The 17264-nt window shown below is 39.3% G+C and overlaps 1 protein-coding gene across 2 annotated transcripts in view; it reads left to right on the top strand.

Moving 5' to 3' along the window:
• ARMH3 (armadillo like helical domain containing 3) overlaps positions 1 to 17264 on the top strand; it is a 168421-nt gene that overhangs the window by 137099 nt on the left and 14058 nt on the right. For both annotated transcript variants that reach the window (XR_009696137.1, XM_061162445.1), the window contains one exon: positions 1355 to 1433. Coding sequence is in view for 1 of the 2 variants with exons in the window: in XM_061162445.1 (XP_061018428.1) it covers positions 1355 to 1433 (79 nt within the window). In the remaining variant the exon portion in view is untranslated. The remainder of the gene's footprint in view (positions 1 to 1354; positions 1434 to 17264) is intronic.

The raw sequence follows: 17264 nt of genomic DNA, 5'->3' as shown, positions 1-17264 counted from the left end.
TTCATTGCTTGGTTGAAGTAGATTTACCAGGATTCTTTACTGTTAAGTTACTATTTTTCCCTTTTGCTACTCTATGGAGATAAGTCTAGCTTACTCTCAGTGATAATGGGAACTAAACTCCACCTCCTAAAGAGGAGAGTATCTGCACGTATTATTTGAAATTGTTCTGTTAGATTTTTCCCTTCTCCCCATTAACCTCTAGTCTAAAACCTGTGTTTTTAATACTCTTCTTGTTGTTCAGTTGCTAAGTCATGTCCATCTCTTTGCAACCCTGTGAACTGTAAGACACCAGGCTTCTCTGTCTGTGCTTTTCTGTCCATCACTATCTCCTGGAGTTTGCTCAAACTCATGTCCATTGAGTCAGTGATACCATCCAACCATCTCATCCTCTGTCACCCCGTTCTCCTCTTACCCTCAGTTTTTCCCAGCTTCGGGGTCTTTTCCAGTAAGTCAGCTCTTCACATCAGGTGGCCAAAGTATTGGAGCTTTAGCTTCAGCATCAGTCCTTCCAATGAATATTCAGGGTTGATTTCCTTTAGGATTGGCTGGTTTGATCTCCTTGCTGTCCAAGGGACTCTGAAGAGTCTTCTCCAGCACCACAGTTTGAAAGCATAAATTCTTTGGTGCTCAGCCTTCTTTATGGTCCAACTCTCAAATCCATACATGACTATTAGTTTTCTACTCTACCAGACAAGAAATCACGAAGATCTATAGTAAAGCATTGGTTTCAGGGAAATTTATTTCAGATTTCAGAGGTTTTTAAGAAATATATTTGATGTGACTTGGTGACCCTGAAGAGAGAATGTTTGAAAACAATGTTCAGATTTTGGTTTGAATGCTGGAAATAAAATTTTGGTTCAAAATATTAACTAACAAATATGACGGTTGTGGGCTTTGGGAAATCTTAGGTTCTTCAGAGACTGTATTCAACCCACATGTTGGTCCAGCTTCACAGAATGCCCTGTTCTCCCGAGTAAGAGCAGAGCAAAGTTTTTTTTTTTAATTTTCTCTGACTGAAACATGAGGGCCTCCTGGTGGACAGCAGTCTGAGCCCTGTTTCTCATCTGAAGGATGCTAGGTTTTGAGTTTTGTTTGGTTGTGAGATTTTCCCCTAGTTCATTTACAGAGCAGGCATACTTGATTCTGTTCTCTGTCTAATAAATTATTAAACCTCTCCCATTTTAGAGTAATCACTTCACCCCATGTGACCTCATGTTCATAAGAGGACAGTTACCTTCTGAGAGTCACACCCATGGTCTCATACTCTACATCAGAGGGTAGCTGATACTTGTTTTTAACTCATTTATCTTCTTATTCCATCTGGTACTGTATTAATGTTAATTCTCTGTTTCAGAGCCATCATCAACCACTTTAACCCCAAAATTGAATCCTACGCTGCTGTGAATCACATATCCCAACTGTCGGAGGAGCAGGTAAGCAACTACTTTCCTCAGAGTGGCCCTAGTTGGTGGCCAGCATCAAGTCCTTTCAGATGGCGGGGGGATTCTGTGACTGAGCTTCTAATGGGAGTGGCAAGAGCCAGGCTGCTAAGAGGAATTAGTAAGGGATTTGTTGATAGTACTTTAATTAGAATGATGGCTTCTGCTTTTGTGCCATATGGAGGGTTCATTTAATTATGTAAAAGATAATGTAGGTGAAATTTTGGTGACTTGTTATTTTAGTGTGGGTGATAAGGCATTTCTTTTTTTAAAATTTTAGGCAGAGAGTCATTTTGACTTTTGAAAATAAGAAATGAAAACTTAGAAATGGTTGAAACTGCCAGTTAGAAAAACAGAGTTCAGCTTAATTTGATGTTGTTTGGCTCCTTAAAATATGAACCCTCCTTGGGGCAGATTTGCCTAAGAATTGAGTTCTGTGTGCCTTGAGAAGTTATTTCTGAGCAGGTTTTTCTGTGGTATGAACTGTGGCACATGCAGATAGTGTTGTGTGTTCATTTTTCTTGAGTCTGGCCTGATTTCCTCTTTTCCCAAAGAAAAGAGCCCTGAGCTCTGCATTATATAAAAGTAAGATGGGGCTTTAGCATAGCATAGTATTGAACTTGATGTTTCAGAACAAGACTTTGAGTCTTGTTTTCAAAAGCACAAAATGAGACATATATTCATACAGTCTCCCTTCCTTCTCACTCTACTCCCAAGTTGAAGGGCCTGGGTATTCATGAGGTGAGAATCCAGGTATAGGCTCCAAGCCCATTTAAAAAAACAAAATCACCTGTGCTCTGCTTTCCCTTTTTTGGCCTTTACATCAGTGTAACCCTTCTGTGAGCCTCTTGCTGGCAGGGCCAGCTAGCCAGCTGTGGTGTGATTGTGTGTTCAGTGTTCCTAAAAGCTATTCCACTGGCCAAATGAGGCACCAAAGCAAGCCTTTGCCTAACAGACAGCTTCTCAGTATTCTCACCAGTGGCTCTTTCCTCAGCCAGATGGATAGGACTCAATTAGTCTATCAGTTATTCCCTTTGACATATTTATTCTCCTTTGTGAGGCCAGCTGTGGGAATCCATCCTCTTATTTAAACCACTTTGATAAATGGCTTTCATTTTCTTTTTTCCTCTTCTGCCTATGGAGCAACCCTAAGTCCTATTCAGGACTTTGATGCCACTGCTCTTTGTGAGGTGCTTCAACATCCTACCTTTTTCCTGGTGAACCAGCTCAGATCAGTTTTGTTATATTGTTTTTATGCAAAAGAATTCAACATCTTGAGCTTTGTATAGTGAAAGAAAGGGTGACTTTCCTATCACAGTGAGCTCTGTTTAGTCTAAAAGCTTTTTTTTTTTAAAAAAAAAAAAAAAGAGGAAGACACATTTTTTCCCAGTCAGCCACGTGCAGTATTCATCCCCCAGCAGCTTGGGAAGGTCAGGCTGAAATCTTTCTACAGCAGTAGCAGCCACAGACCAATAATAAAATTCCGTTCTGGCGCATGAGGCAATCTGGAAAAGGATGATTAGCAAGCACGTGTCCTCACCCCCTCTCCAACTTCTTTCAGAGTTAAATGAAGTGATGAAAGTGCCTCTCAGAAAGCATCCACAAGCCAGAGATGAGGCGACTTCTATAGAGTGGGAGAATACACAGCCCTATTTGAAAATGAGGAAGGGGAAGCAGCTCTCAAAGATTTCTTTTCTTAATAAATAATATTTCATATCTGCTGTGTACAAAGAGTGGTGCTGGGTAGTAGGGATTATTAGTGAATAATCTTAAGTGTAGTCCTTACTGTCATGGAGTTTGTGTATACTCACCTCTCTTAGCAATCCTTTTCACTTGGGTACTGATGGAAGGGTTATTCTGTTCTGGGACCCTTTTTGAAACTGCCCTCAAAATAGTTGTTGCTTCTCTTCCCTAACTGACTCTGAAGGGCAATAGGTGACAGCATTAGAGTACACTTGGTTTTATTCTCAGCACTATCAGGTTAGAAGTATTTTGACTCCTTGTTAATCTCCAGCATGTGTTGGAGCACTTCTCTCCCTTCACTTCATGCTGATATCACTAATGTTAAGTGTATTCACAGCTTCCTAAAGAACTGGGTTTGGGATGCAATAGGCCCTGCGGGGACTTCCCTTTCAGTCAGGTGGTTAAGACTCCTCACTTCCAATGCAGGGGGCACGGGTTTGATTTCTTGTCAGGGAACTAAGATCCCACAGGCCATGTGGCCCTCCCCCCCCCCCCCCAAAAAAAAAATAGAACCTGCACTTGTTAGCAGCAAACTAAGTAGAAGAAGAAATTGGGAACTTAATCCCCAAGTGGATTCTAGAGTACTGTTAAAGTAAACCTAAAGACCATGGATAGGCATTAAGTGGGGTTTAGTGAGCTTAGTAAGACAGCAGATAAGAGAGGGCTGTTTGCTAGATCTGCCTGCTCAGGCTGCCATTTTCTTCTGGCAAGAGATGTATGACTTTTTGAGTTCTGACAACCCCCAGATACATTCTAGCAGTCTGTTTGAGGCATTTCAAGATGATACTTGTAAATCCATTATTGCTTATCAAACAGAGCCCAAACTCTCACACTGGGGTTTATTTTCAGGTGTCCAGATGATAGACGACATCTTTTGTTACTTCTCATTGGCTTCATGGAGAGCAAAGTTTTTTAATCAGTTAATACCCTCAGTGTGACTGAATGGTCATGCATTATCCAGTGTAATAAACTGCATGCATTTTTACATTGTACACACAGGCGTCATATTTGTCTGGGGTTCATTGTGAACCTTGTACATATTAACTCTTTTTGTGTGAGTGTGGTAAAAGATACATAAAATTTGCCAACTGAACAATTTTTAGGTGTACAGTTCAGTGGTGTTAAGTACATTCACATTGTTGTAACCATCACTGCTATCCTTCTCCAGAACTTTCTCATTGCACGGTGAAATGCTATACCCATTTTAAACAGTAACTCCTCATTTCCTCTCCCCCCAGCCCCTGGTAATCACTCTTCTACTGTTTGTCTTTATGTGGGAGCCTGGCAGGCTACAGTCCATGGGGTCGCAAAAGAGTTGGACACAGCTTAACAACAAAACTTATTGTTATTAAACAACAATCTGACTCCTCTAAGGGTCTCACAGAAAGCAGAATCATGCAATGTTTGTCCTTTTGTTTATGGAGAAGGAAATGACAATCAGTTCCAGTTTTCTTGCCTGGAGAATCCCATGGAGAGAGGAGCCTTGCAGGCTACAGTCCATAGAGTCGCAAAGCGTCAGACACAACTGAAATGACTTAGCCTGCTCATATCTGGTTTACTTCTTTTAGCATAATGTCTTCAATGTTGTAGCATGTATCAGAATTTCATTCCTTTCGAAGGTGAATGATATTCCATTGATGTGTATAGCACATTTTGTTTATCCTTCTGTCCATCAACAGACATTTGGGTTGCTTCCACCTTGTGGCTACTGTGAAGAATGCTGTGAAATTGGAGTTTGAGTCCCTCAGTTCTTTTGTGTATATACCAAGAAATGGAACTGCTGGATTAAATGGGAATTAATTCTGTGTTTAATTTTTTGAGAAGCTATCATAGTGTTTCCCACATTGGTTGCACCTAAAATATAAAATTATTCCAATTTTTCCTGTTTTTTGATAATAGCCATCCTAATGAGGGTGAAGTAGTATCCCATTGTGGCTTTAATTGTTATTTCCTAGTCATTATTAATGTTGAGCATCTTTTTATATGTTTATTGACCACTCTTTATCTTCTTTGGAGAAATTCTATTCAAGCCCCTTGCCCATTTTTTAATTGGATTGTTTGGATTTTTGTTGTTGAATTTTAAAAATTCTTTATATACTCTATAGATATCCTTCATCAGACATGGTGATTTGTAAACATTTTCTCCCATTCTGTGTGTTGCCTTTTATAGTTTTAGCTTTTACATTTAGGTCTTTGATTCATTTTAAATTAATTTTTGTATATGGTGTTTGGTAAGGGCACTTTGACCTCTTTTTGTATTTCACATATCTTTATGAATAAAGTTTATGGAGAAGGGAAAATTTGCTTTTCCAAGAACTGTGAAACTATTCTCAGTTTATTCCCTTCTGGATTGGCTTGTCTTTAGTACATCTTATAAAAATTGTCCTTCAAGGCCCTTGCCAACCATTAGCTGAGATTTAGCTCCTTTCTCTTCTCAGTATGGCTTGTAGGTAAGCATCTATCTCTAGCCGGTAGAATAATTTGTTATGATCCTGTCCCTACCAGTGACATCCACCCTGATTTTCATTTTCCCACGAGGATAGCTGAGTCTCACTCTCAAAACCTGCGGGATTCTCATAGATAAATCCCAATGACCCTTTTGTTTCTACTAAATAAGTGTGGATGGGAGGGATTTAAGAGAAATTCTGGGCCCCAGCCTAAGTATTGGGTTTGGATGCTTTGAGGATATCTTGTCTTGATGATTCAGTGCTCCCTTCAGGTAAGTATGTTGGAATTGAAGAGCTCTTCAAGGGGTTCTCCTCCCTATCTTGTCCTACTTTAAACTCTGATATACTCTGTCTCCTTCATTCCTGTTTCGAATTAAGAAAAAAATTTATTATTGCTGGCTACATCCTGCTAGAAATGGATCAACACACTAGCTCATCATTTGTTTTTTTAACTCATCGTTTTTTTAATCCAAAGTCCAAGCATAGGCTTTAGAAAATTATTGCACATTCTGAAATTTTGCAAAATTATGCATATGTCCTTTTTTTCCCCCCTTGAAAAGGGTCCATCTTTCTTAAAATTCTCAACCAGTCTTTGGCCCCTTCAACATACAAAGTTTTGTAGAAAATCACTGGCTTAGTTGACTTGAGTAGTACCTCATACTTTCCTTGACCCCAAAGCCATCAGACCTTTGGAAATGCCCTTTGAGGATCTTAAGCTCCTTTTAGACTATTTGCTATTTATTTTGGTTTGCAAATGCTATGACACTAACTTATATCAGCTCTAATTTCCTTATACCAAAGAGAGCTTCATAGCAGAACTTTACAGAAAGATTCTCTAGAGCCCTGAGTATCTAGAGAACATAGTGGCAATTTAGCATTCAAGACAAAACCTTCGCTGATCACCTGATTCCTTAAGCTTTCAGTTAAACTCATGACCAGTTTTGTGCCATTGAAATATCCCATTGGAAAGCAAGTAAGTGATTGGCCCACCCTTAACTTTCTTCAATCTTCATTCAGTTCTCAGTATTTTAGCATTTAATGCTTTGTGCTTCAGATCATCCTAGGCTTTTGAGGAATACAGAAGTATGATAAAGAGCCTTTGTTCTCAAGGGATAAAATAAGTGCGAAAGATGGCTTAAGGCAGCTTATTATCAATAGCTGACCAGTACTAGCAATAGGATCTGTAGGTTCCTGTTAGAGAAAGATCTCTGTGGGTTGTGGTGGTGGAAAGGCCATGTGGAAGAGAAAAGGATTGAGTTGGGCCTTGAAAGGGGAAAGATCTCTGTGGGTTGTGGTGGTGGAAAGGCCATGTGGAAGAGAAAAGGATTGAGTTGGGCCTTGAAAGGGGAAGGATAGGAATTGGATAAATGGAGAGGCATAAATTGTAAAATATCCTCAAAGCCAGGACCTGAAAAGGACAGAAAGAGTGGGAAGAGTCCCAGAGTGTCTCTGCCTTGTCCTCGGGTCCCAGGGTACCCAGGGACTGGATGACTTAGATGTATAATTCAGTCATTAAAATTGTTAGCACATCTTCCATAATCCCTAGTGTACCGACTCTCATCCCTGTCCTAATTATACCGCCTTTGATTCAGTTTACAAGCATTCATCAAAGGCCTGCTATGAGCCACCTTCAATGCTAGTAGGCATATTATTAGACCTACTAAGCAAACCTAGCTCTTTTTTTTTTTTTTCCTGGTATAACAAATAAAGCAAACACATATAACAAAACACATAACATACAAACACATATAACAAAATTTACCATCTTAACCATTCTTAACTGTACACTATAGTAGTGTTAATATGTACATTGTTGAGCAGTTATCTCTACAAATTTCTCATCTTTCAAAACTGAAACTGTTTATTGAACAACTTCCCTTCCCTCCCCTCTGCCTTGCAGAATTAAAAAATGCTTTATATGTGATTGAGTGAAAGTTACATTGGAAGCTGAGTATTTATTTTCATCTATTAGTAATCTTTCTAACCCTTTTTGATTTTCTCCTGATCCTAAGATAAGAATCACTATAAATAACTGCTGGGTGTTTAGAAATCCTAATGAAATCCAGCTTTATTTTCCCAGAGAAGAGTAAGGTACTAACAAGAGGAGAGTCCTAGTTTGTGAGGCAAACACTGTTGGGGTGCCTGGCTGGCACCTGTTAATTGTGAACATCTAGGAGGAAACACATAAAGATCTTTGGGAGGTACCCTAAAAGCTTCAAGACTTATGCGGAAAGTCGAGCCTGGTACTTCAACTTTAGAGTTGTTGGCCCTTTGGGGTGTTAGTAAATGTTTAACAGCTGGTAGGAGGGTAAGTGGTTGGAGGGGACTGATTTGTAGTTCTGAGGACAAATACTCCCACCATAGCCACCAGTGTAAAGCCAAGTGGCTCTCACAGTGCTTAAAAATTTAACAGTTCACTCTCACAGGCCATGCATGTGTCAACCAGCTCCAGCACACCACTGGTTGTTGAGGAAGACTGGGAGAAGGGAGCTGTGAAGCTACAAGGCAGGGCTTTCCATGCAGGAAGTGAGTGTGGGTCACTTTCCCCATGGGAGCCATCTATATTGCCTCCCAAGGCAATCAAGATCTCTGAGCAGCCTACTTTGAGAGCCCTTGTGATATTTTCTCATCTTAAAACATGGCATTGGCCGTCAGGCAAGGCAGCCTTGGCAGAGACATATGCTAGAGCTGAGATTTAAGACTCTCATGATAGCCATAACTCAGTTTCCTGTACTTGGCATTGTTTTTGTACAACAGCCTATGGTTTTGCAGTCTCTCTAAGCCTGAGTGATGGTTGCTGTGGGAACTCTTAGTGAGTACAAGCATGTGACACAAGCATTGACTGTCTGACCCTGCCTCTCTTTTTTGCCTTTGTTTAGATTCTGGCATTTTGAGTGAGCTAATTGGCAGGAAAAAAAGTTTGATATGAGTTATTTGTTCACTGGACTCACTAACGCAGAAAAGAAACAAATTCAGAGGCAGAGGGATTTTCCTACAAGCTGCTTAACCTTGGAAATCAACTTTCTGTTACATAGGGCATCTTGAGAAGGTCCATTTAGGAAGGTGAGCTGGTTATGTCCTGCTAGGATATTTACTCTCTTACTTGGACCAAGAGGTAAGCTGCACTACCAGATCAGGGGGAAAGGGTCTTGGATTTTGGGCTCCTCTGAATAGGGAAGAAAGTATCTTGGATTTAAAAAGGACACAAAGAGATAAAAGGAGCAACTAGGAGTTTTTGAGCTAGGCACTTTTACTTAGGCTGTTTACTTAATTTAATCAATTGTCTGAGATAAGATACAATTATCCTCATTTTATAGATGAGGATGCTGAAGAGACTGAGTAGTTTGCCCAAGATAACACAGCTGCTAGTGATAAAGCCATAATGTGAACCTAGGTCACTCTGACACCAAAGTCTGAGCTTTTTCATCTCTTGAAACATGCAAGACAACTAGAGTCTGTTAGGTATTCGGAAGGAAGAGGCAAGTCAGGATAGGAAGGTGGAGGGAGAAGCAGAGAACAGGGGTAACAGGTCTCATTTCTAGGGGGTGGGGAAAGAATCCCAGTTTGGGAAAGGCCCATTCAGTTAAGGAAAGAAAGTACTAAACAGGGACCTGGAGAGTTTGTCTGCCAGTTAGGCAGCAATGCCTCAGTAGAGGCTCCTGGCACAGTATTATAACTTTATAAATGAGGGCAAAGTCTCTTTATCCCATCCAAGAATGTCAGCAAAGTCACTGTGAAAAATAAAGCTTTTCCACACACCCAAGGAAGATGATGAATTTTTTAAAAGTTTTTATGAACTTATTTCTTTTAAAGATGATATATATTTGTGGGTCAAAATCTAAAACATAGCACACTGAATTTTAATTGTTTTTAAAGTGGTAGTTCCTTTTTTTTTTTTTTTTTTTTTAAGTAGCAAAGTGAAGATACAAAATTAATGTCCCTCAGCCAAGCTAGATGAATGCAGAGGTCACTGGTGAAGAGCTTAACTTATTCTTGTCTGCCACTGTCAGTATTTCCTCCAATTAAGTATGAATTTTGAAATGCCCATCACATAAACTTCTGGTCTTCCTCAATCAGACTTCATTGTCGGTAAAGCTTCTTTGGCAGTGCATGGGAGAAATAGCATTGGAGCTCGTAGGAATTCCAGTAGTTATCAACTTTTCAAGAAGTTTGAGGATACAGCAGGCCTTGTTTTAAGCTAAGAAGACTCTTTCTCCCAGTTATTAGATATAAAGATAGCAAGCACTTTACTCTTCAGTTTGTTTTCTAGCCACCTCCTTCCTTCCAAATAGACCTTCTGGTACTTTTGTTTTATTTCCATTGCAACTTCTTTCCTAGAAGGTAGTTCAAAACTCTTTTAAGATATTCTTGGAAAAGCATGGTTTGCCACTGTTATAGTTACTTTGGAGGCCAAAAGTGTTACTATGCAAGGCGTTTTCTCTGTTACAGGCTGTGTAATTGGGAATGTTTTTGCTAAGTACCATAACAGCACTTTGACCTTTCACAGTGATCCTGCTCAAAGGAAGTTACAATCTTAAAAATGACCCACCCAACTAGGAGGGAAACTGTTTAGCCCACAAATGGGATTTCTGGTGAAGAATTCTGTTAGGGAGGGACAGATAAGTGAGCCTTGGCAGGGAGGCAGAGACCCCATGTCAGATTGCTGGAGAATTAGGAGCAGAGATGGTGTTTTCTGTCTCCCTCCCTGAGATGTGATCTGTTTCCAAGAAAAGGCCTCAAGTGGGGAGGACAGAGATCATCTATCTGCCTCTTGGTTTGAGCTGGGTGGAGTGTCCTGCCTGCAGTAAGCCATAGAGAAGGAGAAGGCCTGATGTGATATTTGGTAAACATGTGTATCCTGTTCCCCTACCCTCATTATCTTGGCTGCCTCTTGGTGTGATTGCATACCTTGCTTGTGCAGGGTAAGGACCTGGGAATGTTGGGTTTGTAATTAGTGTAAAGAAAAGCTTCACAAAGAGTTTCTAGGGCTTCAACCAAATAAAATCAGGGAGGTGGGGCAACTGCCCAGGGAAATTAAAGAAAATCACTGTCACCTTTCCTTTAACCAAGTGATGACCTTTCATGAATCACCCACTTGAGGTTCATTATCTGGTCCACCTTCCTGAAAGGCAGAGCCAGCCTGTGAGATCAGTAAATTTCAGTGCAGGCTTGAAAGACATGGATGGCCAGGAGAACTGACCAGCTTAAATTGGTTCTGAAATTGAGTTTGGTCCTGAGTATGAAAATAGAAAGGGCTGTGGGGGGGGGGGGGGGGACCTTTTGCATATTATATACAAGTTAGCTGTATAGAAGAAAGAGTTATCTTTTAAAGGGCATCATCTTTTTTAGTCTATCCAGAGGCTTGTATTCACCATTTGGATCCTTTTTTCCAAACAATTATATTGGGTGATTGTGCCCTGGAGAGAGATTTGGGTTATCTTGGATAGAAAGTCACTGTAGGCACCTAGTGGAGGGAGGGATGCTCACTCAAATGAAGCCTATGATTTTACACATTACTGTTTGTTCTAGCTCCTGTACTTTTTTTTTTTAAGCCACTTTGAGCTAAAGTGTTCTGAAAAAGAACCAATTCTTGCCTACCAAGGAAGTTCTCAGAACCTGCTTTAGTCTAAGAATTCTCTGCTTCTTGGTGTCCTTGGTTAGTGCAGCAAGACAAGGAATGGGTGCCCCAGCTTCACATTCCCCAGATTATTTCTTTTCTGTGCATAACCACAACCTCTGTGCCACACTAGGGGCTATAAAAGTACAAAAATCATACATACCCTTAAGGACTTCACAGATTAGGAATCAGGATCACTCGTTTAGGCCTTTGTCTGTGTGCTAGTCTATAGACCTCACTCCCCTGGTGTATTTGGTGTGCTTGCAACAGCAACCTACAACCCTTTATAAACCTAAGAAAGTTTAGTTTATAGGTACCCCAGTGAAACATCCCCTCATTATAAATCCATAAATGGTTGGCTGATGACCCTTTTTGGAGTGAATTTCCATAAGGAGAGCAGTGATCATCTCTATCTTTTACCCCTGCCTCAGTTTTATAAAAAAGGCAAAAGTAGAACCTTCATTAGGTGTCCTTGGTAAAGATGGGACTCTAGTCTCTGAGCTTGGGAAATGATTGTTTGTCAAAAAAGTGACAGTGAAAGTCGCTCAGTCGTGTCCGACTCTTCGTGACACCATAGACTGTAGCCTGCCAGGCTCCTCTGTCTGTGGAATTCTCTAGGCCAGAATACTGGAGTGGGTAGCTGTTCCCTTCTCCAGGGAATCTTCCCAACCCAGGGATTGAACCCATGTCTCCCACATTGCAGGCAGATTTTTTAATGACTAACTCACCAGGGAAGCCCTGGTACACCCAATTAAAAGTGACAGTACACCCAATTTAAAAAATTTCATTTGACTGCTGCCCAGCTGAAAATGATTGCAGACACTGTTGATTGCTACCCAGAGTCCATTTAGTTTGTCAGGGAGGATTGCTGTGGTGGAGAGGTAGCGAGAAGTAGCACAATGAGGGGAATCTTTGGAAAATACTAAGAACTGCTAGCTTATAGATACTGATATGTGTCAGTCTGAATCATGCTTGCCCCAACCAAAAATGGAATGGCAAGACCAAAAAAGACATAAGTTTACTGCCATAACCATGTATCCTTTTTTTTTTTTTTTTTGGCCTTGTCATGAGTTACTGGACTTTTTATTTAACTTTATTGAGATGTAATTAACATGTAAGATATATTTATGTAATCATCACCATCACAAGATACAGAACATTTTATTTCCATAACCCATTAAAATTCTTTGGTACAATTAGTCTTATCTGCAAATTTGGACCCTGATTAGGTAACCACTGATTAGTTATTAGGTAACCAAATTAGGTAACCACTGATTTAATTTCTGTCACTATAGATTATATTCATCTTTTATGAATTTCACATAAACTCTTTTGTGTCTAAGATTCATCCATATTGTGACATTTCTAGCTATTTACCCAAGAGGCATGAAAATATATATCCACCCAAAGACTTGTATACAAATATTCATACTACTACTATTTATGATAACTCAAAACTGGTATCTGTTGTTTAGTTGCTAAGCCGTGTCCAACTCTTTTGCAGCCCCATGGACTGTAGCTCACCAGACTCCTCTGTCTATGGGATGTCCCTGGCAAGAATACTGTCCATGGGATTTCCCCAGAAAGAATACTGGATTGAACGCACATCTCCTGCTTTGACAGGCAGATTCCTTTTTTTTTTTTTTTATTAGTTGGAGGCTAATTACTTTACAATATTGTAGTGGTTTTTGCCATACATTGACATGAATCAGCCATGGATTTACATGTGTTCCCCATCCTGAACCCCCTCCCACCTCCCTCCCCATCCCATCCCTCTGGGCCATCCTAGTGCACCAGCCCTGAGCACTTCTCATGCATCAAACCTGGACTGGTGATCTGTTTCACAATTGATAATATACATGTTTCTATGCTATTCTCTCAGATCATCCCCCCCTCGCCTTCTCCCACAGAGTCCAAAAGTCTGTTCTATACATCTGTGTCTCTTTTTCTGTCTTGCATATAGGGTTATCGTTACCATCTTTCTAAATTCCATATATATGCATTAGTATACTGTATTGGTATTTTTCTTTCTGGCTTACGTCACTCTGTATAATGGGCTCCAGTTTCATCCATCTCATTAGAACTGATTCAAATGTATTCTTTTTAATGGCTGAATAATATTCCATTGTGTATATGTACCACAGCTTTCTTATCAGTTCATCTGCTGATGGGCATCTAGGTTGCTTCCATGTCCTGGCTATTATAAACAGTGCTGCGATGAACATTGGGGTACATGTGTCTCTTTCAGTTCTGGTTTCCTTGGTGTGTATGCCCAGAAGTGGGATTGCTGGGTCATATGGCAGTTCTATTTCCAGTTTTTTAAGGAATCTCCACACTGTTCTCCATAGTTGCTGTACTAGTTTGCATTCCCACCAACAGTGTAAGAGGGTTCCCTTTTCTCCACACCCTCTCCAGCATTTATTGCTTGTAGACTTTTGGAAGGCAGCTATGCTCACCACTATACCACCAACGCTGCTTGTAGACTTTTGTATAGCAGCCATTCTGACTGGCATGAAATGGTACCTCATTGTGGTTTTGATTTGCATTTCTCTAATAATGAGTGATGTTGAGCATCTTTTCATGTGTTTGTTAGCCATCTGTATGTCTTCTTTGGAGAAATGTCTGTTTAGCTCTTTGGCCCATTTTTTGATTGGGTCGTTTATTTTTCTGGAATTGAGCTGCAGGAGTTGCTTGTATATTTTTGAGATTAATTCTTTGTCAGTTGCTTTGTTTGTTATTATCTTCTCCCATTCTGAAGGCTGTCTTTTCACCTTGCTTATAGTTTCCTTTGTTGTGCAAAAGCTTTTAAGTTTAATTAGGTCCCATTTGTTTATTTTTGCTTTTATTTCCAGTATTCTGGGAGGTGGGTCATAGAGGATCCTGCTGTGATTTATGTCGGAGAGTGTTTTGCCTATGTTCTCCTAGGAGTTTTATAGTTTCTGGTCTTACATTTAGATCTTTAATCCATTTTGAGTTTATTTTTGTGTATGGTGTTAGAAAGTGTTCTGGTTTCATTCTTTCACAAGTGGTTGACCAGTTTTCTCAGCACCACTTGTTAAAGACATCTTTTCTCCATTGTATATTCTTTCCTCCTTTGTCGAAGATAAAGTGTCCATAGGTGTGTGGATTTATCTCTGGGCTTTCTGTTTTGTTCCATTGATCTATATTTCTGTCTTTGTGTGGCATGTGGATTCTTTACTACTGAGCCACAAGTAGTAAAACTAGAAACAACCAAAATGTCCATCAGCAACTAAATACGTAAACAAAACGTGATGCATCCATACAATGGAATATTGTACAGCCATAAAAAGGAATGAAGTACTGATACCTGATACAACATGGGTGATTCCTGAAAACATATGCTGAATGAAGGAAGCCAGTCACAGAGACCATATATTATGTGATTCCATTTATTTTAAATGACCAGAATAAGCAAATCTATAGAGACAGAAAATAGGTTAGTGGTTACCTACAGCTGGGTTGGGAGTAAGTTGGGGAACGACTATTAATTGTTATGAAGTTTCTTTTGGGGTTGGTGAAAATGTTCTAAACTTAGATCATGGTGATAATTGTCAACTATGTGAATATACTAAAAACATTGAATTATACACTTAAAATGATTTAATTTTATGGTATGTAAATTTTATCTCAATAAAGATGTTTTTCAAAAGAAAGAAACTGTCAAATTGTTTTCAAAAGTGGTTATACCATTTTTAATTCCAACCAGCAATGAATAAGTTGTAGCTACTCCATATCTTTGTCACACTTGGAATTGTCTTTTTAATTTTAGCCATTCTAGTGCATATAAAGTGCTCTAGTAATACTGCATATGTTACAGTGTTTAAAATTACTGTTAATTTGCATGATGACAAGTGTTGACCCTCTGATCATTTGCCTGTTTTTAAATTTGATTATTCATGAGTTTCTGTATATTCTAGATGCAGGTCCTTTTCATATATATTATGAATATTTTCTTCTATTTTCAGTGACTTGTCTTTGCAAGTTATTAATAGTGTTTTTCAAAGTCCAGACATTTGAATGGAAACCAATTTTAAATTAATACCATAAAGATGAAGTTATGAAATTTTTAAAACAATTTTTGCCCTTGTGTTTTATTTAGTAAATCTTTGCTTCCTTCTAGTTGTGGAAATTTTCACCTGTATTTTCTTCTGGAAGTGTTATGGTTCTGGCTTTTACATTTAGTTCTATGCTCTGTGTCAAGTTGATTTTTTTTAATGGAATTGTTGTTTCTTTTTTTAAAATTTATTTATTTACTTTTGGCTGCCCTGGATCTTCATTGCTGCATACAGGCTTTCTCTAGTTGTGGCGAGTAGGGACTAGTCTCTAGTTGTGGTGCATGGGCTTCTCATTGTGCTAGCTTTTCTTGTTGTAGAGTACAGGCTCTGAAGTGAGGGTTTAGATAGTTGTGGCACACAGGCTTAGGCTTAGTTGCCCAGAGGCATGTGGAATGTTTCTAGACCAAGGATCGAACTCATGTCCCCCTGCACTGGCGGGCAGATTCTCAACCACTTAACGACCAGGGAAGTTCAAGTTAATTTTTTGTAAGGCGTTTGGTAATGGTAAACGTTCATCCAGTTCCCACCCTGCAGTATCCTGTTGTTCCATTGTCATCTGTTGAAAAGACTATTTCTTTCCCCTGTTGAAATCTTTGGTACATTTGTAAAAGTTCAATTGACCATGTATATGTGGGTCTATTTCTAAAGTATTAGTTCTGTTCCATTGGTCTCATATATGTCAAAATTTATGCCCTACACTGTCTTGATTATTATAGTTCTGTCATAAATTATGAAATCAAGTAATGTAAGTCCTCTGATTTTGCTCTTTTTAAAAATTGTTTGAATATTCTATGTCTTTTGCATTTCTATTCAAAGTGTAAAATCAGCTTGTCATTTCTACAAATAAAAACCTGCTAAGATTTTGATTGGAATTGCATTAACTCTATAGATCAACTTGGGGGGAGAATTGATACTTTAATAATATTGTTTTCAAATCCACGACCATGATATACCTCTCCATTTATTTAGATCTTTAAAATTTTCTCATCAGTATTTTGTAGTTTTTAGCATACTGTTTTGTACCTGTTTTTCTCAATCATTTTTTACGTTATCTAAATGGTATTTTTATTCTTTTCCATTACGGTTTATTATAGGATATTGAATATAGTTCCCTATTGTATACAATAGGATCTTGTTGTTTATCCATTCTGTATAAACAAGATGGATCTGTATAAACATCTGCTAACCTCATCTGCTAATCTCAAACCCCCAATCCACCCTGTCCCCCCACACACACAATCACAAGTCTGTTCTCTATGTTTTTTATTCCATTTCTGTCATAGATAAGTTCATTTGTGTCATATTTTAGATTCCATAGATAAGTGTATCATATGGTATTTGTCTCTTTTTTTCTAAGTTGTTTCAAACTAGTTTATTTAGGGGTTCCATTTTTGTGCCTCAAGAGATTTTATGGACTTCTCCTGCTGCTTCACTCATTAGTTCATCTTGTTGTGAAGGGTTACTGAGTGTCATCTTGATGACCCAACCATCTTTGAAACAAGATTTGTTGACAAGTCCTGGATTTTCTGTTAGAGTTTCAGTAATTTCAGTTATTTCTGATACACACAGTGTAGAGTTCACTAGCAGCTATACATTACAGTGCACCAAACATAATTTAGGGCTTCCCTGATAGTTCAGTTGGTAAAGAATCTGCTTGCAATGCCGGAGACCGTGGTTCAATTCCTGCATTGGGAAGATCTGCTGAAGAAAGGATAGGCTACCTACTCCAGTATTCTTGGGCTTCCCTTGTGGCTTATCTGGTAAAGAATTCGCCTGCAGTGCGGGAGACCTGGGTTCAATCTCTGGGTTGGAGAAGGGAAAGGCTACCCACTCCAGTATTCTGGCCTGGAGAATTCCATGGACTGTATAGTCCATGGGGTCACAAAGAGTCGGACACGACTGAGTGGCTTTCACTTTCAAACATAATTTCAGTTCAGTTCAG

Source organism: Dama dama, chromosome 15 (genome assembly GCF_033118175.1).
Source record: "Dama dama isolate Ldn47 chromosome 15, ASM3311817v1, whole genome shotgun sequence".
In the NCBI taxonomy this organism is placed as follows: Eukaryota; Metazoa; Chordata; class Mammalia; order Artiodactyla; family Cervidae; genus Dama; species Dama dama.
The sequence above is the reverse complement of the archived record's forward strand: the minus strand, read 5'-3'. Positions and strand labels throughout refer to the sequence as shown.